At 44.3% G+C, this 26,332-nt stretch overlaps 1 protein-coding gene across 11 annotated transcripts in view; it reads right to left on the bottom strand.

Moving 5' to 3' along the window:
• Nucleotides 1-26,332, bottom strand: part of PRKAG2 (protein kinase AMP-activated non-catalytic subunit gamma 2) — a 379,638-nt gene that overhangs the window by 269,851 nt on the left and 83,455 nt on the right. Inside the window, exon 1 of one of the 11 annotated variants that reach the window (XM_073334619.1) lies at nt 18,368-18,614. The exons of 9 other annotated variants lie outside the window; for them this stretch is intronic. In XM_073334619.1, coding sequence (XP_073190720.1) covers nt 18,368-18,406 — 39 coding nt within the window. In that variant the 5' untranslated portion in view covers nt 18,407-18,614. Of the gene's footprint in view, nt 1-18,353; nt 18,615-26,332 lie in introns of those variants that run through there. One more of the 11 variants, XM_073334622.1, reaches the window with a different exon arrangement.

The following is a 26,332-nucleotide window of genomic DNA, read 5'->3' as shown; positions in this document are numbered from 1 at the left end:
GGAGCAGCACACGGCAGTGGGGGGAGGAACAGCCGAACTGCCTGGCAATTGGTAGCCTGCTGGGTGGTTGCTGCACAGGGAACTTAGGGGAGCGGGGAGCTGATAGGGGGGCTGCCGGTCCACCCTGGTTCCAAGCCCTGACTAGCTAGCTTCAATGGGCTGCTCTTTCTGCAAGCAGTGGACAAAGCAGGCGGCTGCCAAACAAGATTATAAGGGAGCATTGCGCAACTTTAAATGAGCATGTTCCCTAACTGATCAGCAATGTAACAACAAAACAACGTTAACTGGGATGACTAAGTGAGGCGTTGGTGCTGGGGAAGGTGGCCCGGGTGCTGGGGGAGGTGACCCAGGACCCCCGCTAGTGCTCGAGGAGGGGGTTGGCAGGAGCTCCCTACTTGGCTCCCCCCTCCCACACACCGAAATTGCTGCTGCAGAAGACACAGATCACAGAAACCATGACTTCAGTGACAGACTCAAAGCCTTAGCAATGAGCCATGGGCATAGGAGACTGTGGGGTTTCTGGAGGCAGAGCTGAGGGTTGAACCTCAAAACCAGGCCATAGGCCTCTTAAGTTTGCCACCTAAAAACTGTGGCACCTGTATTAATGACCACTTTTGGAAATTTGAGACCTAAATGTCTTGCCCAGACACCCAGAAAGCCTGTGGCAGAGCTGGGAATGGAACACAGATCTCCTGAACCCCAGTCCTTTGCCTTAAGCTTAGAATACAAATCGTAAAATTGCAAAAGGGATGGTACAGCCCTATCTGCAAAAGCAGAATTTAAGTTACCAAATCTAAACAATTACAGCCTCAAATGTTAAAAATAACAAAATTCTCTTGCATTGTTATGCAATAGTGTCCAGTGCCAACCTCTGCTTTTACCAAAAAGATCCATCACCCTTGTGGTAGCCAAGAGAAAGTTTTTTGGTTTTTGTTTGTTTTGGGGTTTTTTTGTTTTAACAAAAGTGGGAAAAGTTGCAGTGCTCTCCGAAAGGGAATTTCACACCATCTTAAACAGCAAACATCTTTTCATTGTCATCCCTGCAGCCCCCAAATTGTGTCCACGCACTTCCCTCTGCATACAGACTCTCCCCCAACCATGCTGAATGTGCAGTTAATGGTGAACGTGACAATCAAAACCGCTGGGCTTGCCGAGAACAAAACACCGAGGGCATGTCTACGCTGGCAAGTTTCTGCACCGCAAGCTATACCACTTTTATTAAAATGCTGGAATTAAACTGCTGTTGAGTGTCCACACTGTGCTCCTTATGACACTGGACTGCATCCACATTAGCAGCGTCACACGATGCAGGTTACCCAATCCCATTGTTCCATGGGCATCCTGCTACATTGCCAGCTGCTTTTCAACTGAGTGTCTGGGGAGGTGGGATGGAGCATGAGCTTAACGAGAACAATTTTTCAGCCTCCTCCTTGTAACAACCTTTTGTGTATTTGAAAACTGTTTTCATGTGCCCTCTCAGTCTTCTCCAGACTAAAGAAACCCAATTTTTTTTCAATCTTTCCTCATACGTCATGTTTTCTAGACCTTTAATCATTTTTGTTGCTCTCCTCTGGATTTTCTCCAGTTTGTCAATATCTTTCCTGAAATGTGGCACCCAGAACTGGACACAATACTCCAGCTGAGGCTTTAACAGGGCAGAGGAGAGTGGAAGAATTACTACTTGTCGTCCTTACAACACTCCTGCTAATACATCCCAGAATGATGTTTGCTTCTTTTGCAACAGTGTTGCACTGTTGACTCACATTTAACTTGTGATCCACTATAACCTCAGATCCCTTTCCGCAGTACTTCCTAGGCAGTCATTTCCCAATTTGTATGTGTACAATTGATTGTTCCTTCCTAAGTGGAGTACTTCGCATTTGTCTTTATTGAATTTCCTTCTATTTATTTCAGACCATTTCTCCAGTTTGTCCAGAGCATTTTGAATTTTAACCCTATCCTCCAAAGCACTTGCAAACCCACCCAGTTTGATATGCTCTGCAAACTTTATAAGTGTACACTCTATGCTATCATTTATATGCTTTTTTATATAAATTATATCAAAATTAGATCTGCATACTTGACCATCACACATTCCATTAACATGAAAAGTTATTCTGCCTTAACATTGTTGTAGTCACTGTTAACATAATTTAATTTTATGGTGAATTTCGTATTATGGCAAAAGGCACTCTGGAGGTAGAAAATAGGAAAATTTATCTGAACTTTCCCACTAGACACAAAGGAAAATTTCAGGTAAGTCTGCAGATCCACTACAATGGGTCTTACTCCTGCTTGCAGCTTCCTGGGGGAAGAAATGAGACCTGTCAATCATGGCAGGCTGGGAGTTGCCAGCCTTTGCCAGCTACAGATACTTCCAAAGCTGCTTTTTGGAGCTCATGCCTTTAAACATCAATTCATGTGTTAATAGAAAAAGAATTTCCTAACAACACTTCCTACAACAAAGCAACTTCAAATTTCACCCCAACTACCAGAGAAGTTATATATAAAATCATGCCCATGAAAAACATGGAGGAGTGTGACTGTTTAACACTCCCTCAGAACTATAATCCTTATGCCAGATGGGTTGGATATAAGGACTTTCCCACTAGAAGCAAGAAAATTTTCTGGTAAGTTCAGATAAATTTTCCTATTTTTCTTTGCAGGAAAGTCCATGGATCCATTACACTGGGATGTTCAATAGCATAGCAGTGTCTCACCAGGGACGGAAATATGGGATGAATGAGGAGGTATATATTATTTAATAAAAAAGAAACATCAATTACTGAGTGAGCACAGTATGCAAAAGCCTTCCTCCAACAGCAGGGACTGATGAAGATTGCAGATTTAACCTTTATCCAATAACGAGAAAAAAGTGACATTAATTGTGTCATGGGGAAAGTTGGTATCTGAGTGCATTTGGGATACAAAGAACGATTTTTAAATGTTTTAGGACAAAAAAAAAAATTATTTAAAATCCAGTGTCATGAAAAAAGTTACATTAACTGTTTTGAGAGTGACTTTTGTTCCCAAACTACATTCCGATCCTAAGAACAATTCTTTAATGTTTTAGGTGAAAAAAATTAATTCACTAGCAAATTGAAAGAACTAGCACTATTTTAATTTAGTATGAGCGATTTTCACACATCAGCATCAACGTGGAATGAATAAAATGGTTAGCACGTACAAATTCACTGCTTTCTCCACACTGCTTGCGGCTCTTCTGGGCAGCTGACCTTGGGCAAATGTAGCGGTGTTCACTGCCGAGCTTCCTACATGCTCCGAAGGGATCTATTTTTTGATGGTAGTCAAGGGACAAGACTGCTGTTTTGATGGGCATGGTGAGATGACAGGTAAGCAAGGATTCTTCTCTTTATATGTCCATCTACGAGACACTCTCCTAGATTGAAAAGGAACAAGTGCCCTCTCTGTCTAGGGCGAGTGTTGTGCCAAGCGGGAAAATGACAAAATTTGCCATTCCAACAACATCAAGCATGTTGAAGAAACGAACCACTGGCTGCCTATTTATTTTGCACCTTCTAGGAGCACATTCTTGTTAGATGGTCCATGTTATCATCACCACTTTTAATATCACTAGTAGAGAATTATGTAGGGTTTCTTTTTATCTTATTTTACAACCTTGTCATGATGCATGATTGATAAAATTATTACTGACTTGCTCTCCTTTGGAATATAAGAGAAATCAGGGTGACTAGCCAAGCAAACCCAAACACTGACGACAATTTTTCTCTGCTGAGATGTGAGTGCATCTCACTGGGTATATCTGGCTTGTTTCATTGGATTGTTCCAACATAGGTCAAATTTTCATTGAGCAGGTCTTCAGCAAGCTGAGGACTGGTGAAGAAATTATCCCCAACTACATTTCTTCCAATCTTATACCAGTGCTGAAGAGAAGCTTCTCATTGTCTGAAGACGAACTTGAAAAATCAACAGAAACACAGTCTTCCTTTTCAGAGTAACTCTCAATACGAACTGGCACAAAGTCATCATCATCTAATACGTTGCCATCACACAAGGACTTGCTTTCAGAGTTACAAATCATTTTTATAAGGTCAGAAACAGAATATTGTGCCTGATTGATTGCCATCTCGAACTGTGCAACACAGAAAACCCCCTCAAGAGTCTCCTGAGTCTGCAGTGTTTGGAGCACAAGATCTAGACAGAAAATCCTCTCAAGCATGGGCAGTGGGTATCTTGGAACAGGAAGGCATTGTCTTCTCGAACAGTCTGACGTTCCCACCGCCCATGCTGTTCCCTGGGGCAGGCAGGCTGGGGACTGCAGTGTGCCCCCAGGGCCATGCTGCACCATGCCACACGTCCTCCCAGCACTGGGGCCAAGGCCACTCCGGCTGCGCCACCTGTCGGGGGAAGGAGGCACTCTGGCCATGTCGCCTGCCCACCCGCCCAGCACTGGGGCTGGCTGCTCGGCCAGGGTGGGGGGTGTGCCCAGCAGCGCGGCCCGGGGAGGCTGGGGCCGTGCTGCCTGGCTGTCCAGGGGGGGACTAGCCTGGGGCAGGGGCCAGTGGCCACGGAGGCGGGGGGAGACTGGGCAGGAGCCAGAGGCCACAGTGGGGGCTGGGCTCCAGTGGGCATAGAGGCTAACTTTCCCGGTGGATTCACCCACCGCCCATGTTCTCAAGAGTGTTAGGTGAAGAGAGCCAGCACCAGTCCGCTCTGTGTTGAGGATACTGATCAAGCCTGGATTTTAAGGGAACAATGTCCCTGGAGTACCTTCTACCTTAGGGTGACTGGATACAACAACCGCTGTCTCTGTAATACATTATCAATTAGCATATGCTAACTGTTACAAGACAAGATATTTTTGTCAACCTGTCTGCAATAGCTCATGAGTGTGAGTGCCAAACTCAGGGCAGACTGTCAAGAAGCAGGGCACAAACCACAAATTGGTCATGGATAGTTCTCTGAAAACATCCACTCAATGAACACAGAGAACAATTGATTGCTATCCTCTTTATAATAGCCCTTACCATATTTGAAGATTATCAGGTCCCCTTTCAGTGTTCTTTTCTCCAAACTAAACATACTCAATTTTTTTAACCTTTCCTTATAGGTCAGGTTTTCTCAAAATTTTATCATTTATGTTGCTCTCCTCCAGATTTTCTTCATTCTGTATTAAAATGGAGCACAAAAACGGGACACAGTATTCCATCTGAGGCCTCATCACTGTTGAGTAAAGCAGAACAATTGCCTCTTGTATCTTACATAGAACACTCCTATTAATACACCCTAGAATGATATCAGCCTTTTTCACAACTGCATCAAATTGTTGGCTCATATTCAATTTCAGGTCCACAGTTACCCACAGATCCTTTTCGGCCATCTACTGCCTAGCCAGTTACTCCACGCTTTGCAGCTGTCCATTTGATTTTTGCTTCCTACATTTAGTACTTTGCACTTGTCTTTACTGAATTTCATCTTGTTGCTTTCACACAAATTCTCCTGTTTATCAAGGTCCTTTTGAATTCTAATCCTGTCCTCCAAAGTGCTTGCAACCTCTCCCAGCTTGGTGTCATTCACAAATTGTAAAAGTATACTCAAGTCCATTATCCAAGCCACTATTAATAATACCTAACACTATCGGACCGAGGACTGACCCCCACAGGATCCCACTAGATATATCCTCCTAGTGTGACAGTGAACCATTGATAACTATAACTAACCACATTATAGTAATTTCATCTAGGCCACATTTCCCTAGTTTGCTTATGACAATGACCTGTGGCACTGTGTCAAAGCTTTACGAAAATTAAGATAAATCACAGCTACTGCTTCCCCCCATCCACTAGGCCAGTAACCTTGTCAAAGAAGGAAATTTAAGTTTATGTGTAGTGATTTGCTCTTGACAATCCATGTTGGACTATTAGTTATTATCCTCTGGAGGCTGTGACAGACTCAGACCAGAAGGATATAAGAAAGTAAAGTATATCAGCCTCAGAACGAGCAGGTAGGTCCCTGTTCCCTGGATAGCCAAACAAAGGCTACTCCAGGCCAATCAAGACACCTGAAGCTAATTAACCAGTTAAGGTCATTAGGCTAATGCCAGCACCTGACCCCAATTAACTGGCAAAGGGTCAGTTAAGGCCATTAGGCTAATGGAGACAGCTGGAACCAATCAAGGTCTCACTCATACTGCTTAAAAGCTCTCCCTCCCAGTTCCCTAGGGAGAGCCCAGGTGAAAGGAGTTGGAGGAGAAGCAGCATTGCTGTATTCTGAGGTAAGGGTGAAACTAGGAAAAGGGGACCACGGGGAAGTGGCCCAGAGAATCAAAGCAACTTCAGTGGTGAAGGGAAATCCGCCAACAGCTGCTACTATTAGGATCCCTGAACTGGAACCCGGAGTAGAGGGTGGACCCGGATTCCCCCCACCATGCTCTACAGAGATCCCCTTGAGAGGGGAAGCAGGCCTCGATCCAGTCAGGAGGCTGAACTGTGCCTACTGAGCGCTACGGATCAACAACGACTGTGGGGTATTTCCCCTTCCCATCTCCCACACTGGCCTGTGATGAAAGTAAATCAACAGGATGTGACTCTTGCCGCTATACTGTGAAAGGAAGATCACATTGGGGCCTTAGTGAGTTTCTGAGGCTACTGAATCCACCCAGACGTGTGGGACCCACCAATACAGGCTCCAAACTTTGTCACAAGGCTTACAAATTGATCGTTTAATAGTTTGTTCTAGTACCTTTCCAGGTATCTAAGTCAGGCCGACTGGTCTGTAATTCTCTGGGTCCTCTTTGTTACCCTTTTAAAATATAGGATCTGTACACACACTTCTCCAGTCCACCGCAACCTCACCCGCCTCCATGAGTTCTCAAAGATAAAGGCTAATGCTTCTGAGATTGCTTCAGCTAGTCCCTTCTGTATTTTAAAGAGAATTTTGTCAGGTCTTGCAGACTTGAATACATCTAAATATTGTTTAATCTGTTCTTTCTTTATTCTGGATTGTGCTTTCTCCCCCTTGTTGTTAACATTAATTGTGTTCATAATTAACCTTTTTAGTGAAGACTGAAGCAATATAGACATTAAACATCTCAGTCTTCTTGATGTCATCAATTATTAACTTTCCTTTCCTGCGAGGTAGCGTAATTCACACTTTCCTTTGTCCTTCTCCTAATACATTTATAGAACTCCTTCTTATTGTTTTATGTCCCTTGTTAGATTGTAACTCATTCTGTGCCCTAGCCTTTTGATTTTGTCCCTACATGCTTCTATTTTGAGCTACTCTTTTGTACTCATGTGCTGCAATTTGTCCAAGTTTCCTCTTTTTGTAGAATTCCTTTTTTATTTTCAGGTCTTTAAAGAGTTCCTGATGCAGCTATACTGGCCTCTTACTACCCTTTCTAGATGTGCATTACTGCTCTGCCAAGAGCATTCACTTAAAACTTTTTTTTTTTTAAATAATCAAATATTTGAAGGATGTGATCTGAGATTTTCACTTCTCTGCTCACTATGTCTACTAACACATTATGGCTCTCACTTTTCACTGCCTTGCATCTTGTCTAGTAATTGCTACCCGAATGAAGTGGGTGAACAGACCACTATTCTGAGTTGATAAGTATTTTGCACCCCTTTGAAATGGTGACTGCAAAGGATGCAAGGCAGTGGTGAATCAGGCCCTAGATATGGCTATACAAGAGCTATGTATTATTACCCAACCAGGAACAGACACTTTCCTTGACGAACTTTACCCACGCTTAGCTAGCGCTTCAGTACGGAGAACATTCCCTACTGTTTTTCTGGATTTCTCCTTTAATAAAAGCAGAAAAGGCAACTTGATGCAGCCTCAGAGTGCAGAAAATGTGCCCAATTTTGCAAGGTGCCATTGAAATCCAGCATTCTGCAGGGTCACATCCTCACAAAGCTCTAAGAACCTACCTATGTGATGTTCTTATCTAACATATTTTCTGGACACAGATAACCCCGTGTATCCCTCTAGGTTTAGGAGGATCAGGGTTTCTGTTAACTTCAGGAGGCAAATACTCTTGTTCCCAATCATCGGCTTTGCCCAATCAGCATCATATTTATTAGGAATAGCCTCTGACTGCACAGTCTATTGATTAGACTGTCCATTAGAAAGAAGAGATCAGGACACAGGCAGTTAGCACACATGCTAGCACTAGGGTCTTAATGCCTTGAGATTCTCAATTTGAGGAAGGGTTTGGATTCCAAACTCCTACCAAGACAAAATGAATGACTCAAGTTCTTGAGGACAAGGTGCACATTTTTGCAGATCGGACCTGATGGAGGGATTTCTCTTTCAGAACTAACCTTTTAGAAACCCTGCAGACCTCAGAAGACATCACTCCAATGACTACTATTTAAGTTAAAATTCAGACTTGATTCTAAATCTGTGTTATTAGGAGTCTTGAACACAGAAATCATTGCTTCCAGACACAAAGCTATTATTTTGCTTTTCATTAAGGACACAAAATATGGATGATTTTAGAATTTTTGGCAATTTGGAGAGATGATTTAATGGCTGCCTGTATCCAGTGCTCCCTGATTTTCTGGGACCAGTGGTACCAAGAGGACTGTCCACATTTAATCCACACCTAAGAATATCCAGGAAACATCTGCAAAGTGAAATGACCCATCACATTTTAATCTAATGGTTTGTAGATTATAGCATAATCTGAAAATAGAGCAAAGGAGCTATTACATTTACAGGCCATTTAGAATATCAATTTTGGGTTGTGGGCAAGGAGAGGGAGAAGGTATTTTTTTACATAATATGCCAAAACAATTAAAATATACCCATGATTGTATCATTCTTAACAAATAAAGGCACGGGGGGAGTTGAAATGGACAGATTTCTACTCATTTGTTGGGCTTCCATTCTGAACACAGCACTGAGTCTTGCTGTGATATTCTGTTCCTTATGGGTACGGTTACTCATTCCCTACCCGTTCCAGTGAATCTAACAGAAGTGTGTGCTCTGGAAGACAGAGTGATAAATTATACTGAGACGTTAGGATTTTGGTTACTAGGTCTCAGTATGACTCAACGAGTGGGCAGTGACAGATGCAGAATGCTCGTTACATGCACAGAAGCCAGGTTTGTACTTCGCAAGGCTTGGCTGATTTAATTTCTCATTTCTCTTAAATTTTTTAAAGTATGTTCATAATAAAAGAAACCATCACGTGGAACTGGATAGCTGGAGCCAGTGGAAATGAGATATGGAGACCTTCAGTTCTGTGTTCCTGGCTCCAATCCAGCCCAAATCTTGGTGCCTGAAAATCATTAACACCATATAGTGACTATTCAGTGCCCTCTGTGAAATTAACTTGGTGGCCTCAGTACAGTTCCTAGAGGATAAGCATTCGCAACAGAAGATCACCACAACTGCCATTTAAAGGCACCTTTCTGGGCATCCTAAGCAAACAAAGGATTAAATGGCTATGGAAACTGAAGCTACCTATGCATTGCCACACCCATTCCTGTACCGTGCACAGCATGGGTGGCTACTGCTTTACTTGGCTAGAGCCTTTGCTAACAGAGCCCCACCAGTCTCCTGACTTTGTAGTACTGGTGGAACCTTACTGAAAATACAAACCACATTAGAACAGAAATGCCAAGATATTTCCCAGATAATGGTTGACCAAAATAGTTTGTTGAGTGGGCTAGGTCCTCATGCTGGAAACCCTGTCAGCCTCAGCACACCCCTGAGGAAAAGGATCTCGTCCAAATCACTAACATCTTGTTCTTTTTGAGACTGATCCTGACAGGTGCTGAGCACCAGCAACTTACACTGAATTCACTGTTTGGGATCAGGCCACATATGAATTGCTTCAACAGAAAACCATAGAGATTTGTGGGATTTTTTAATATCTCAGAGATATGGTATTCTTTATACCCATTCCTCCAGTCTTTAGGGGGAAACCCCAGCTTTATCTTCTGAGTCACCTGGTTAATCACCTTGTAAAGAATCCAGCAGCAACAGCCATACTGAAGAACTCCCATGGAATGGGTTGGGAAGGAACCAGGCAATAGAAGACAGGATGGGCATATTCTGGAGCGCGAGATCAGAGGTGGGGCTGTGTGTAGCATGTTCCGCTCTGTACAGACTACCATGTTATTTATATGTTTTAAGTTAACCAGCAAAAAAAATGTCCAGAGGCCTTGAGACAGTATGGAAATATTATGAATGTTGCCCTATTCCTAAAGCTCAACAGTTAATAGAACATCACTTGTGGCTCTCTGACAGGATATGAGTAAGAACCCCAAGCATGTGACAGCCTGTTTATTGGTTCTTTCACGCTAGGAATCGTACAGTGCTATGACTGTTCACAGAGTATTTATTATTATGGCAGATGGACAACCCAGCTAAAGCATAAATTAAAAAGAGAGAGAGCACACAAGAGAAAAAGAATAGAAAACTGTGGATATTCCCTCCTCACCATCCCAGATCAGACTCCTCCACTCTCTCTACTAGGGCTGCAACTTGGCCACCCCTCACAAACTGCAACTTGTACAAGCAGCAGCCTGCTTACTGACCAGCAGAGGGAAGTACCAACACATCACACCACTGCTGCATCATCTACTATTTATCGGTTTCCAGCCTCAATGTAAAGTCTTATTTCTGATCTTCAGAGTCCTTACTGTGTGCTAGGTAGCTCGGTTCTGGATGGTAAGCAATCAGTATTATTATCTATTACTCCTAGGGGGAATTCTGCACCACCGTGCAATGCAGAATTTTACAGAAATTAATGTTGTGCCTACAGAATTTCCTTTTTCCTCCCCACAGAAATGGGCTGCAGAAATATTGGCCACCACCAGTGGCCACTGGACCCGGCCCAGCCCAGCTCTCAAACAGAAGACAAGGCTGGGGGGAGGGAACAAGAAGGAGGCAACGGTGTGCAGGAAACTCTGTGCAATCTTGGGACCAAGCATCAAGCTATTTCTCCCTCTGGATCCCTGGGCTCTGGAGGGAGCGGGCAGGGGGGAGAGTATCTGGGCTGGGAGGAGCCATGGCTATGCAAGTGAGTGTCTGGCCCCTCGGCTGGGCTGAGTGGGAGAGCGAACAGAGAAACAGGAACTGGGCTGTTGTAGGGGTTTCTTTAACTCTCTACTCCTGGGGGAATTTTTGTATGTGTCTGTATTGTTACACACATACTTGCTGACAAAGTATTTTGAAATAAATTACCAAAATAACTGAAACTGGCAGTATTATATAGCGTTAACAAATTTAACTTTGCAAAATTTTTAAGAATTTAAAAATATTGTGTGCAGAATTTTTAATCTTTTGGCACAGAATCCCCCAGGAGGAATCTATTGGAACCATGACCAAAGGTATGCTGGGGCCTTCGCGTTATTGGATAGACAGGAATACTTAGACACGAAGCATTCTGAACTATAAAACACCTTAGCAAAAAAAGATATCAAAACTAAGCCCAAACCCAACCCTGTTCAATGCAGCCCCACTTTGTGATAAGACCCCTCCAACAGAACATCTCCCTCAATACCCAATCCAAAATAGGAAGGCTGGGTGGAGGAAGAGGAAAGAAAGAAATTGAGAACTTCAAGAAAGGGAGGAGAAGTTACAAGGATGATGAGGGATTTAAAAGGAAAAACAAACAACACACATCTATAAGCAGGGAGAGATTGTGGGGATCTTGCCCTTCTAGGCGTGCTCAGTGCTATCAGTAATTGCTGACAGTAATTTTGTGATGGGGTCTTAGAAGATGTAGATTAGACAGATATTTTCAAAAAAAAGTAGAGTTTCAGGAAATAGTTAAACAACAAAACTACAGGCAGCAAGAGATCATTAAACCTGACCAAAGAGAACTGTGTCCGAACATAGTGGAAATACCTGGGATACTATAGTGGTGGGTGCCAATAAAAAGAAGATCAGTTCGATAGACAGGCTCACATCAGGAGTGCTTCAAAAGTATCTCAGTGTGTTAGCTTCTATTTAAAGAAAAAAGGCTGCACTTTATACTGTGATTTCCTCATTCAGTATGGAGCAAATCTTCTAGAGAAGAATTTCCTCAAGGACAACGCTTCCCACTGATGTCCACAGGAGCTTTAACCGAGAAATTGCTATTGGAATTTGTTCGTGTGTGTGAAGAGAATTTTCCTGCTGTAAAAAAGGATATTAAAGTTTCTAGGTAGGAGATTAGACCCCTCTGATCAACTGGTCCCTTGATTTAATAGGGAAGATGATGCTTGGAAGTCACTTAAAAAAAAAAAAAGGAATAAGGAAATACTAGATGTTGCCAGTTACTCCCCTCAAGAGAGGGAAATCAAGGCCACACATGCTGCGGAAAGAAGATCAGAGTAAGATTCCTAATGGAGCCTCATGGGAAGGTCCCCCTGTAGAATGATCATTTACCACCATGCCTTTGTGCTGCATTGTTCCGTATCCTCCTTTTCCCACAGAACACAAACTCTTTGGGGCATGGAATTCGTTACCTGTTTGGCATAGCTCTGAGTACACTTACAGCACCAGACATATAATATATTGAATACAGTGGTCTCTTGTCATGGCTCATACAGAGTGATCTTGTTCTTCTGGTATCTGGGCCAAAGAGACATGGAGCACTGTAAACTCCATTCTAGGACCCAGTGAGGATGTCTTCTCACACACACTCTCTCACTTCTCTACCCTCCTTTGTATGTAATGGTGCTGTTTCTTGGAACTGAAAAAACAACCTCAACAAATCAGTAAAGAGAAGCTCTAATCTGAGCATCTGCAGGGCATAGTAAAAATTTCAGTAGTTGGCCTACATCTGCCTTAAAATCTGCTGACAAGACATCAAACCCTTCAAGCTAGCTTGTACCTTTGTGAGACAAAACCACAGGCCACAAATTCTAACCTCCCAGGCTTTGATCCAACAGCAAGTGAGAACAGATGTGACCAAACTCAGTTGTGGGGAGGAGAATAGGTATTTTTATTTTTTTGTGTTGATGGATCCATGCAATAAAAATAAACAACATTAGCACCTTTCATCCTTCAGAAGCCCAAACCATTGTATAAACTTTATGTTTATAAACACGATAGTTTTGAGATTAAAATAGTGGACTGGCACTCAAGAGATCTGGGTTCAGTTCCCAGTTCTGCCACAGACTTCCTATCTGACAGGTCATTTAATCATTGTCTCTTTACCGTCTGTAAAATAGGGATAATATTACTTCCTTTCTCTCATCCTGGTCTGTCTTCTTCATTTAGAATGTAAGCTCTTGACAAAATGTTTGTTCAACAGCTAACACGGGGTTGTGAGTTCAACCCTTGAGGGGGCCATTTAGGGATTTGGGGTAAAAATTGAGGATTGGTCCTGCTTTGAGCAGGGGGTTGGACTAGATGACCTCCTGATATTCTATGATTCAACACAATGGGGCCCTGATATCTGCTGGGACCTCTAGGTGCTGGTGTAATACAATATAATAAATAATAATAATGATGAAATCATTACACAACTTTGCCCCATGGAAATGCAGCAGCCATTCTGCACCAGTAATGCTGCTTATCACAGATCTTTTTTATGGAGACTTGAGGAATAATGCATCTGTTTGAAACAATAGAGGAATTTAAAATTTAAGAAGCTTAGTTGTTATCCCAGTTGGAATTTGGCCAGAACACCCTGTACTCTTTTGTCAGATCCTTTAACACCAGTGGTCATGGTCTCAGATTTAGGAAAAACATTCAAAGAATAGTATCTCTGACAACACTGTGCCTCCTAACACGGTCCCATGGCAATTGCTTAGAGCCACTCAGATTCTTACTGTGCACTGGGATCTGTTCTTTTCTTCAAGAGGTCTTAAAGACAGTGACAGCCCCAGAGCCAACACAAACAGGTGACTAAAATATTAATCCACTCATAAAAACTTGTACCTATAAGAAAAATCAGTCAAATAGAGCAAGATAACAAGTGGGGTTATTCATCATCACTGGAGCTATTAATCACTGTACTGGAATCTATCTAACAAGCATGGTTTGGAAATAGCGGGAGTAAAACCCTTTCCCCCTCAAATGCAGCAGGACTTCCTTCACAGCTCCCACCTGCAGAAGGCCCTGCACCTCCTGAGCAAGCAGATGCTCCCTGAAGAGGGACAGGGAGTGGGGGTGGGGGAGAGAAATAAACTGGAGGGTATATTCCACTGCTACTGTGTTGAGGGCCTACCAGTCCGATGTTATAGAGGCCAAAGCAGGGAGAAAGGGGGACAGACGGTTGGGAAACAGGGGAGCAGGATCCAGGACACAGGCTGGAAGGTCGCCCTTGAGTGCACCCTCAAAATACCTGCTTACCACCCGGTTGGTTACGGGTGGAGCTTGAGTTAGCAGAGGGTGCTGGCTGATGGCCTTGCCGCCGCTTATAGTCCTGGCCCTTTTTGCAGAAGAGCTCCAACTGAGGTTGGCTCCCAAACCTGTGGGGGCGGTTGCAGTTTAAACCACTTCCTCGCCAGCCCCAGCATGAAAAGGCCCAGGGAGCGCAAGCTAGCCCTAGAGTCTTTCAGGCCAGGTAATTTACTGTCCATTTGCTCAGAAAACAGTGCCAGGCCTTCGAATGGGAGGTCATGGATGGATTGTTGAACCTCCATCAACAGGCCCAACAACTGTAACAAGGAATCCTGCCTCATCAAAACGACTAAAGCCATGGTCTGGGCCACAAAGTCTGCTGCATCTGAGGCCACTTGGAGGGCTGTCCTGGCCACAGGTCTGCCCTCACGGGAGGATAGCCAGCAATTCCTTCCTGGGTTCCTCTGGCAGCACATCCATGAATTTGGCCATGGACTGCCAAATATTAAAATCATAATGGCCAAATAAGGCCTGACGGTTGGCCACTCTCACCTGAAGGCTGGCCATAGAATAAATTTTTCTGCCAAAGAGATCTAGCCTCTTTGCCTCCTGATTCTTAGGTGCTGATCCCGACTGGCCCTGTATATTATTCTCACTGACTGCCAACACAACAAGTGTGCTTGGGGCAGGGTGGGTAGCGGGGACATAGTATTTTGTTTCTGCCTGCTTGGAGGGGCGGGCAGGGAGGAGGGTGTCTGCCACAGGGCTTAGTAATTTTCACCACTTCCTCATGCACCGGCAATGCTACCTTGGAGGGGGCTGCTGCACTCAGCTTCCAGCCCCAGGTTTGAAGTAACCCTCTCTCAAGAACTCCTTGTGGGCCCTGGCATCATCCTGGGGAACCGAGTGAGAGGGCCCCGCTTTTGCCTCATCGGGTGAAGATGATGAGGGGGCAGCTACAGGCGGATCTGCCAACTCCACTGCTTCTGCTGGCTGGCCCTGGGGAGCCTGCTGTGACTCCGCGCCCAAGTCAGGGGGCAGGCGGGAGACTGTCACTTATCTGTCAGATGCCCCCCAAGGCTGATCTATACCCCTTTGATGCGTGGGGAAGTCCCCAGGGGTTCCATAGTTTCCAGGGGGCCAGCCACTGCCCCTGGGGCCATGCTACCACTGGTGGCCCAGCGGGGAATCCAGATGCCCCTGATGGGTGGCCCTGGCCTGCGGGCAGGGTCTTCTGCTCGCTGTCCAAGCCTGAGGAGGGGGAGACTTGTCTGGGGGCCAGGATGGTACCAAGGCAGCCTGTCTAGCCCGATCCTGTCAGCTCTCCATTAAGAACCCGTACGAGGGCAATGGCTCTCGGTGTCGGGATCCCGGTGACTGCCAGCAGCATTCGGCTGATCAGAGACGGTACCCCAATGATCGACACCTCAAGCTTAAAAAGTGATGCTGCTCTGTAGATTGGGAGTGGGAACAGGAGTGAGAAGACCAACATGTAGGAGACCATCAATGCACTGGTGATCCGGCAACAGGTCTCCAGGGAGCAACATTCCAACTCTCCAGAATGGTGCCGTGAGCTGGGAAAACAGCTCGGTCGCTCCCGGCACCAGGGCTCTGGGGACTGGTGCCAGGCCAGACCAGAGGCAATCAACGCCTAGAGCCCGAGGAATGCTGCCCAGAGTCCAGGTACCAAAGCTGGGAACTCTGACAGGCAAGCTGACCCGCATCAGTGGTCAGCATGGGCAGCACTGGAAGGGACAGTATGTCCTTAGCAGCCTGAAAGGCCTCCGGCCTGGATGGCACCGCCAGATGCTGAGTGCCTTTGCCACTCCCGGGGTGGCGGGCAGTCTTGGAGTGGGCTCAACCATTCAGCGAGAGTCGGAACCTGGCCACCATCCAGAGGGGAAGAGCTGCCCCATGCGGGTCTTTGCTCTCCTCCAGCTCTCTCCTTCCCTTTACAGGACGTAGGAAAACGTCCCCTCCCAGCCTTTCTTTGCTTTCTAGCCAGTACCGGGGATGGGGATCGGCACTGGTCTGAAGTCGGTGCCGGTGGCCTGCTCCACACCAAGGCCGCAGTGCTAGGAGTAGAGTCCGATCTCGTCTGCTCCAACGCTGGTGCAAGGGCCAATGCCATAAGGAGCTCTCGGAGATGAATGTCCCGCTCCTTTTTGGTCCATGGTCCCAAAGCTCTTGCAAATGCAACACTTGTTGCTAATGAGGATTTCCCCTAAACCAGGGGTCTCAAAGTCCCGGGCCGTGGGCCATCTGCGGCCCAAGAACCTCCCCACTGCAGTCTGTGGCAGAGAGATGCATGCAGCCACGCTGCCGGCTCTGTCTGCTGCAGGCACCGCCCCATTGGCTGGGGGAAAGGGACAGAGATATCATCACTAGTTGCTGGGTGGAGTCAGCCATGGAGGCAGCATCACTTTTTTCCACAATGAATACAAACAAGTCAAAATACTGAACACAAACTATTACTAACTCTAACACTGAGGGAACTATAAAACTACCAACTTTTTTAACAACTATACATAAAAAGTTCGCAACTAGACACAGTTGAGAGAAGTAAGCTTGCCGAGGCAAGGAGACGTTCCAGCACCATCTCTGGAGGTAAGAAGGAACTGAGGGAGGGGGGAGCCAGCAGGGCTCCTTATACTGCAGCATATGTGCACCACTCCAGAGAGCGCCAGAGCCGGTCCCCTACGGATACCACAGAGGGAAAAACTTGCAGCACCGGTGCATGTGGCGAGCACACCCCCCTACATTGGAATGGACATGAGCAAGCACTCGAAGAAGAACTTTGGTCTATGGGATCCTATTATTAATTCTTTAGATCAGAGCCAGTGGCCGTAGGTCTCCGTCTGACAGTGAGCTGGTAGTGGTGTTTGTCAGTCCCTCCGTACTGTGACCCACCTGTTCAGACACCTGCAAGTGGAGAGGCACTGCTCCCTGCCACTAAAAATCTACAGAAGAACTAAATCAACAATAAAACCAAGACAAAAATAAGCATGACAGACTCCTCCCATTCTGGATTTCCTGCCTCCCTGTTGATCAAGTCAGCACCTTGAAAAACAAGGGTTTGGGCCCATGTTGATAGGGTCCATTTCATCCCCTTTCCAGTCATTTCCTCTTCCGACAGATGCTCCTGGTCCTCAACAACCATATTTCAGTCACTTAAAATCTTTCTGATCTCCCCTAGGTGCTCTTAGTCTGTCCAATCTCCACTTTGCAGCCATTCTTGGCTTTTCACCCCATCTGGGACTGCAGCTGTCTGAAACTGAAATCAATTCTCCAAGGTCAGATATCCTATGTTCTCATGACCTGCCATGTACCTGAAAGCATGGCCTGAATCGGAAGCCAAAAGACAGTAATCCATAAGCAAAACATACAGATATTGCTAAAATATCTTGCCTCCTTTACTCAAATAATTGTACACCAGCATTCTAGTAACACTCAGGTATTAGACCTCTTTCAATTGTTACATTTTAGGCTGATCCTGGGAGATGACAGGCCTGAGCTTTAGGAGGCAATCAATACCTAAGAGGCCAATTGTTGGGTGCTCAGCATTAAGCCTGGTTACATAAAAGAAAAACAGAAGGGAAACATGCAGCAGAAATCAGAGTTGCCTGCAGTGTGAATCATTATTAAGCCAAATTTTAGCAAATCCCAAATTGGAAAAAAATGAGTATCAACAAAATAAGATTTAAAACGAAGGAACTTTCCAACAAATCAGGATTTTTGGTTGTTGTTAACTAGCAACAGCCACTAATTGGGTAGCAGTTGCCGCTTCCCCTATACAAGCTGTTTGAGAAGACACACACTGTAGGATGCAGAGACCAGATGGTTTTAAGAAGAAATTAAATACACACACCCCACAAAGCTAATCTCTTTTCGAATCACTAAGAAAAGTTATGCAAGGGAAAAAACCCCACACAATTGTTTGTACTAGATAAAAACATTTTGTTCAGCCTTGAAATATCTACTGCAATTAAATGCTCTAAAAAGAGAACATCAACTCTGCCAGTCGTGCATGCAAAAGAGACAAAACATGACAAAAACAAAATATGCGAGGACCATACCTTTCTCATATTACCTTATGTATGTCTGCTCCCAGCAGAGTCTTGCAGTGCATTCATGCTTCCTTCAAAATGAATACAATCCCGATTCCCTTTATAACAAGTCTCTTACAAAACACAGATGATTCACACAAATTCTGACTTAGAGCTCTGAAAAATCCTGCAGCATGGCTTAAAATGTCCATAGAAGAACTGCATTAAAAACCTCTCCGAAAAGGCAACTGAATTAAAACAGTTCAGGCTCTGCTACTGATTCTGATGCTGCAACAGATGGGGACCAGGGCTGGGTGTGTTCTTGATTCCCATCACAGCACAACAAGAGGATGGCAGAAATACTAGGGAACCCAGGATAATACAGGCAACAGTTTTATCTATTGCTGCCGGGTGGATGCCAAAAATGCTTCAGACACATTAGAAGATTCAGTTACAAGAATGCAGCAACCTGTCTTATTAATTCTAATAGGGTTAAGGATGAGTGAATTACACAAATGGGTAAGGAAGTACTGAACAGCCTAGATATCCAAATGTCATGGGGACATTTAATAAGTTTGGGGGTTCAGGAAATTTTTAATATGTAATTAAAATAACACGCTGGAGACCAGGATCCTGTTTTTGGTAACAGGAAGATTCAAGGAGTCCAGTGGCACTTTATGGTGCCACCGGACGTGTTGTTTTTGTGCATATAGACTAACATGGTTACCCTTCTGATAGGAAGATTCAAATAATTTAGGTTGCACTGCATTCTAATGTTTCAGGGGAGGCAGAGTAGTCTAGTGGATAAAGTACAAGACTTGCAGTCATGGGACACAAGTTCAATTGCCAACTCTGTCACTGGTCCACTCTATGGTGATAGGAAAATCACATAACCTCTCTGTGCCTTTGTTTCCTCAACTGTAACATGAGGATAGTGACGTTTACTCAATTTTTGCAAGTTGCTTTGAAATCCCTGGATGAAGAGTACTATATAAATGAAGATAAATAGATATGTCAGGTTGAATATGCAGAGAATGTAATTAAAACAAAATATATATATATATATACACACACACACACACAGGCAAAATAATGCAAACTCTGAAAGTGGGAGCCGGAAAAAAATAGGAGTTTCTGAATAAGAAGTCCATTGAAAAAAAATTCTTTAGGATAATTTAAATATTCAGCTTTGCTCAATGTCACCTACAATCCCAGAATGGACCCTTATACTAGCAAAAGAGGCACACCAAGAAACTCCAACATCAAGGGAAGGAAATTAAGTTTTCTGACCTTTAGGATTAAAAGACAAACAAAACTCAAATTTGGGGACTGGACTGCCACAGAGCTGGTTGGGCTCCTCCTGCCGGTGGCTCATCACACTAGCATAAGGGGATCCAGACACTGACTTCTCTGGGTCTCACCAGGCTGCTGCACTGTTTCCTCCCTTCACCTCTGGCACATTTCCTGGGCACCTACTCTGAATCTGTTACCCCTTCATGAAAATGGAGCCCCACAGCTTATTTGCTATAGGCCCCAGAACCAGTGCTAACTCTCAAGATACCCCAGTAGCTTAAGCACACCCTCTCCCAGAACTCTACTCGCAGGTGTGAGCCTTCTGGTTACCTCTGCAAGGGGCCACATGGTACGAGAATGACATAACACACTGACCCTTTGCACAGAAGTCTCTTTACCTGCTCTTTACTTAAGCACAAGAAATACAGAGAATGTACAGATCATATAGAAAACAACATACATCCTGAATGCAATGCCCCTCACTCTAGCTCAGTGGTTCTCAACCAGGGATACGCATACCCCTGGGGGTACGCAGAGGTCTTTCAGGGGTACATAAATTCATCTAGATATTTGCCTAATTTTACAACAGGCTACATGTGAAGCACCAGCAAAATCAGGACAAACTAAAATATCACGCAATTACTTGTTTATACTGCTCAATAAAGTTACACGCAGAAATGTAAGTACAATATTTATAATATTCCAATTGATTTATTTTATAATTGTATGGTAAAAATGAGAAAGTAAGCCATTTTTCAGTAGTAGTGTGCTGTGACACTTTTGTATTTTTATGTCTGATGTTGTAAGCAGGTAGTTTTTAAGTGAGGTGAAACTTGGGGTATGCAAGACAAATCAGACTCCTGAAAGGGGTACAGTAGTCTGGAAAGTTTGGGAACCACTGTTCTAGCTCACCCTTCCCTGAGGTGTTCTTGGGGAACCCTCTATGCTCAGGTAGGCAGGGTTCCCCCAACTCATCAGAATCCTGCAGCAGTTTCCACCATATTGAGCTGATGCAAATGGCCAAAGACCCCGAATAGATCATTGGGGCTGTCTAGCATCCTTTTATTGCAGTGCGTCACTTGTACTGTGTTTCAGCACAAAAAAGTGCTGAAAGTGGAGTTTCTCCCCCGGCTCATTTACTCCGACTTTGGCCAATCCATTCCCTTCCTCCTGCTCAAAATTTCCTGTCTCTCTCTGTGGGTCTTCCCCATGTGAGTCCTTTTATAACCTTTTTCTTTGGTCACCCGCCTCTTTGTCCTGCTTCAATAACTCACTACAGCTCTCCGCTTCCCTTCAGAGAGGAGGAGACGGTATCCTCTCCCAGCTCAAGCAAACCTATTGTCCTAAAGTGCTTTATCCTGAACAGGTGGTCACTGAGTTCTCACAATGCACCATTGTCCCTGATCTGGCAGAGACGTTACAGCACCTTGCCAGCCCATGGCAAACACACACAGACAGAGTATTATTCAAGACAACAGCAATTTTCATAGCAACACTTCATAATATCAACCAGAATTCAGAAGTTGTACAGACTGATCCCTCAAATCACACAGACATCTCAGAATGCAAAGCTTGTCACCAAAAGTTGGCTGGTCCATGATGTGAGTGAAATAAATGTAATGGTCTCAGTCCAGTTTCTACTGAGCAAACGTTCAGTGGCAAAAACACCAGCACAACTGGCACCTCTGCTGCCAGTCTCAAAGAGGCCAAAGACCAAGGGTGAAATCCTGGCCCCACTGAAGTCAATGGCAAAACTCCTGAGCAGTTCTATGGGGCCAGGATTTCACCACAACTGAGCATGGAGACAGAACTTCCTTTTAATCATCAGCGTGGTCCCTTCAAGTCAGATTTGAGGCCCAGTAGCAAGTCTTTATTGCAGAAGGTTGTACCTAGAAGGTGTTTATAGGCTACATGCAGAGCTGGAGCTGTTCAGCCACTCTTCTGCTTCAAAAATCAGGCACACATCTCAACAAAGATTTTCATTTTTAAAAGTCACCCCCTTTTTTAATGCTGGAAGAGCAGCACAAAGTGCCTTAGAGTTTTACTCACACGCTGCATTCTGTTATTCCAAATCACTGACTGCTTCTCAAATTCTTAGCCTGACTTACCGCAGTAAGTGCACATTTTTTATTTTTAGTAAAGGCACATTAGTTTTATTTCAGACTAGACTGAATGCCACAAAAATATCTATCAAAGTCTAAACCTGCTGCTAACTAATCTTTCAAAAGCGAAATCAATCCACGGGAATGACATCTGGAGCAAAGGCTTTCTGGAGTACATCAACTAATTAAATGGTCTCCGTTATATAGCATGTAACATCACCCAGGAGAGGTAAAAGCACCCACATCGGTACTGAATGGTCTTTTTGGGGTATGAAGCAGGTGTCAGTTCACACAGTGCTACCAAACCTGCAGCTGCAAAGTTAATCTTGGGTCTCCCACCCCAAAGAGGTCAGGTTGAAATCCTGTTACTATGTTTACTGCTCAGGCTGAGTGAGCTTCTTCACACTGATGCAGCTCTGTGAGAAGTATGAATGTCCCATTTTAGTGAACCTGACTGGGTCACCTTAATTGTACCCCTCGCCATCCTCCTGGTTAACGGGAATCCATCCACTATTCCCTTACCTCCCTCCACAAACACACATACCAGTTCTGGACACACTACGTATTCCAACCACCGGTTATCTTTCCACCATCCACTGGTGTGAAACGCATCCCTACAGCTGTCACAATAGGAGTCTAGGACAGATGCATGGAGTGGGTCACATTAAAACTTGAGCCTTGCATCGAGGGACGGAGTGGAGAGCTTGGTAATGCAATGGCTTGGCAGGTTTCCACCGATTTGCTTAAACTAGCCCTGGAAGGTTGATTATCTTCCCATATCTCCATCTCCAAAGCAACCACACCTTCCAGCTTGTACTTTTTGCCATGATTATTTGAAATTCTGCTACAGACAATGATCACCTCTTGTACTACAAATTTAATATTGATCTGTAAGAGAGAAGGCTCACACTTATGGTTGCCAAGCCTCCAGGAATTAAAGATTATGTCATGTGATGAAACCTCCAGGAATATGTCCAACCAAAATTGGCAATTCTAACTGTAGTTACCATGAAAAACACCAGCTTTGGTACAGTGCTCTAGATTACGTCCAAGCAAAATAACTAAAATTAATGAAAAGATATTACCTCACCTACCTTGTTTCTCTCAATATCCTAGGACCAACACAGCTGCAACAACACTGCAAACAACTATGGAAGATATCAAATTGTGTCCCATAAAATGAAAACTTCACAACATGAAGCCAGACTGAGCAGCGACATCTAATTTCTGAGTAAATGCAAGAAAGACAATACCATCCCCAGAGGACTCACCATTTATAATCCTTTCACCACTACATCCAATTCCAAATATGCGGAACAGTTCTGCAGAAGGACCTCAGAAAAACTGAGGAACCATCTCCTGTACCATATATACACTCCAGAAGAGACCATCTCAAACAAGAAATCATAAAATTCTCCCAACAACTGAAGAAAAGAAAATCAGGAAACTTACCTGGAGATCACACAGGAAACACAAAACAGCTATTAAAAACACGAACAACCTGATGAGAGCCATCCAACACAAAAGCAAAAAGTGGAACCCACTACAACAATTACCATAACCAACAGAACATCACCCTTAGGGGAAATCAAGACACCATGACCCACCACACGGACATTACACATCATGAACTTATCAAAGCTCCCCCTTACCAGAATGAAGTATCTGTATTCTCCAGGGAACTGAATTTTCTTCCCCAACACAGAACTTGATACTATACTAACATGTGGAGAGTGAGAAGAATCCTTCTGCTGACTCCTCCTCAAGGAATTCTTTCATAACCAAGACGACACCATCCACAAACTCCACCAAAAGTCATAAAAATAAATCATCTGACTGGACACCGCCCAGCAGACTAAACCACACAATGGATCATTGTATCAATTGCTTTAGGGAAAAAAAATTACTGTGAAATCCTTAACAAATATTACATCAACCACAGTCTGGCAACCCAGATATAGGGTACACCATTGTAGTCCTTAATCATGATGACCACATCAATGAGGCCCAACAGAAAAATTTCTGACACTCCCTACTACAAAGAACTCAAAGGCAACCACACACCACAATTCACACAGAAGTTTAAAGATACCGTACCATTAAATCCTTCCCCACAACAACTCCAGGAAAAAACTGCTATAACCTCATGCTCCACAAACTCACCCCAGGGACCTTCTACATGTTTGCCAAGATACACTAACCAGTGATGCCAGGTAGACCCATCATATCTGGCCACAGAACTCTTACTGAAGGAATATCAGGACTCATAGAAACCATCCTCAACCACTCACCACACAAAGAGCCAGCTTCCTCCCAGATACAACCGACTTCCTCCAGAAACTCTGCACATTATCAACCCTCCCAGAACACTATCCTTGCCATCACGGATATATCCTTGTCACCTCCCAATATACCAACATCCCTCACCATGACGGCATAGCTGTCTGCCTCAAATACCTACAAGATAATGTACCACACCCTAACACATTGCCAAACTCATGTATTTCATCATCTCCCTGATATACCAACCTCTTCATGGGCCACCTCAAGTAAGAACTACTGGAAAAATGCAGCATGAAACCAACAACATTCCTGGAGATAGAGCAATGATATTTTCAATCCATTGGACAGACAACCTAAGCTCCCTCAGAGATTTCCACCACAACTTCAACGACCATCTGTCCATCAAACGCCCTCTTATTTAACACTCCCACATCAGCATCAACTTCCTGGATGCCATAATTAGCTTCAACAATGGAATCCAACCAACAACAATAGACAAGAAACCGATGGATCACCATACTTCCCTCCACAGATAAAGCAACCACCTCAGATACACCAAAAATATCTGTTATTTACAGATACCACAGAATTTGCTCCGAAGAGAAAGTCCAGATATGCATACTTAAAAACGCCTTCACTAAACAAGGACATCCCCTCAGAGAAGTAGACTGCATCATGGAACGGGTCACCCAAAATATCCCAGGAGAGCCTGATTCAATACAGGGAAAAAACCCACTAACCCAATCCCATAGCTGTCACCTAGCACTGCACACTGTAATCCATAAATGCTATCAAACACTAAAGCCCATATTTGATGGGGATTGCATCCTGAAAGAAATTTTTCCCAAACCCCTCTTCCAGCCTTCAAACAACCTCCCAGCCCTGCCAAACTCATCATCAGAGACAAGCTCCACATAGACCAGGACACACCAACTCACAGTAACACCAAAAGCTGCCATCACATCTCTCCCAACTTGAATTTAGCTCAGACGCTGTTTCCGCATCCCCTGTCCTGAAGAAAAGCTCTGTGGAAGCTCAAAAGCTTCCACCTTTCACCAACAGAAGTTGGTCCCATAAAAGATATTAGCTCACCTATCTTGTCTCTCTGAGATCAGTGAAGTTAATGGAAGTTTTACTTGACTCAGTCATGCGGCATCAGGCCTAAGGGCTACCTCTTGCAAGGCACTGAGCAATTCCTGAAGAGTGCCAGGTGTCCTCATTCCCACTTGTGCTAAGTGTACAAATCAGGTTCTTTGCATGTGGAAAAGCAGGAAAAGGGTCTATATTGTTCCTCAAAAATGGTAGCTCTTACTTGGGCTGTTTTAAAATGTGTGTGCAAAAATGGGTTTGTTTTGTTAGTGGGTGACATAAATGAGCAGGTATTTAGAATCTAGAGGACTTTCCCCACCAGCCTATGACAACTATTTTAAAATAGGTCAAATTTTAGAGCTGTAACAGGGTGCACAGATTCTTTAGAGATCCAGTTTGGGAATCCTCATAGACTATCTCCCTTTTATAGCCACAACTGCAATACTAGGAGGAAAGGAATAAACCTGCTAGGGTTAGCTGGTCACAGCTTCTTCTCTCCTGCTCTGATTAAGAGAAAAGAGAAGGCATCTGGGGTTGACCCATCACTAGAGATAGTCAGGAAATGGAAATCCCTTCCTGAGAAAAAGAAGAAATTATTCACTTTATGCAACAATGGTTCTTCGAGATGTGTCCCTCTATGGGTGCTCCATTGTCAGTTTGTCTGCATCCCTGCACTGCTGATCGGAGAACTCTGATAGCAATCCATCCTGCACGCACATGTGCTGCTCCCTGCCGGCCACAAGTTCCTTCTCTACCACAGAGTCAACTACTATAACTCCAAAGTAGAAGGGAGGAGAGTGGGTTGTGGAGCACTCACAGGAACACACATCTCGAAGAACCATCGTTACTGCACAAGGTGAGTAACTTCTTCTTCGAGTAGTGTCCCTATGGGTGCTCCACTGTAGGTGACTCCTGAGGAATGCCCACCATTGGAGTCTGGGACTTTGGAGTCAAGTCTGGTATGGATGATAGTACTGCGGCTCCAAATTTGGCATCTGCAGCCGAATCCGCCCAGGATGGCTGCTCTGCAGATTTATGATATGGGGATACTCTTGGAGAAGAAGATGGAGGAGGAGACCAACCTCGTAGAATGTGTGCATATTGAAGATGGTAACAGAGGTTAATACAGCCAGAGACCCATTTAGAGAGGCTCTGAGCAGAAATCGCTGTACCTTTTGACCTATCTACAACAGAGTGGAAAAAGTCTTCAAGATTTTCTGAAGGCTCTTGTCCTGACCAAAT

The sequence above is a fragment of the Lepidochelys kempii genome, chromosome 2 (assembly GCF_965140285.1).
Source record: "Lepidochelys kempii isolate rLepKem1 chromosome 2, rLepKem1.hap1, whole genome shotgun sequence".
Taxonomy (NCBI): domain Eukaryota; kingdom Metazoa; phylum Chordata; order Testudines; family Cheloniidae; genus Lepidochelys; species Lepidochelys kempii.
Note: the sequence above shows the minus strand (reverse complement) of the source record. Positions and strands in the feature narration are given on the sequence as shown.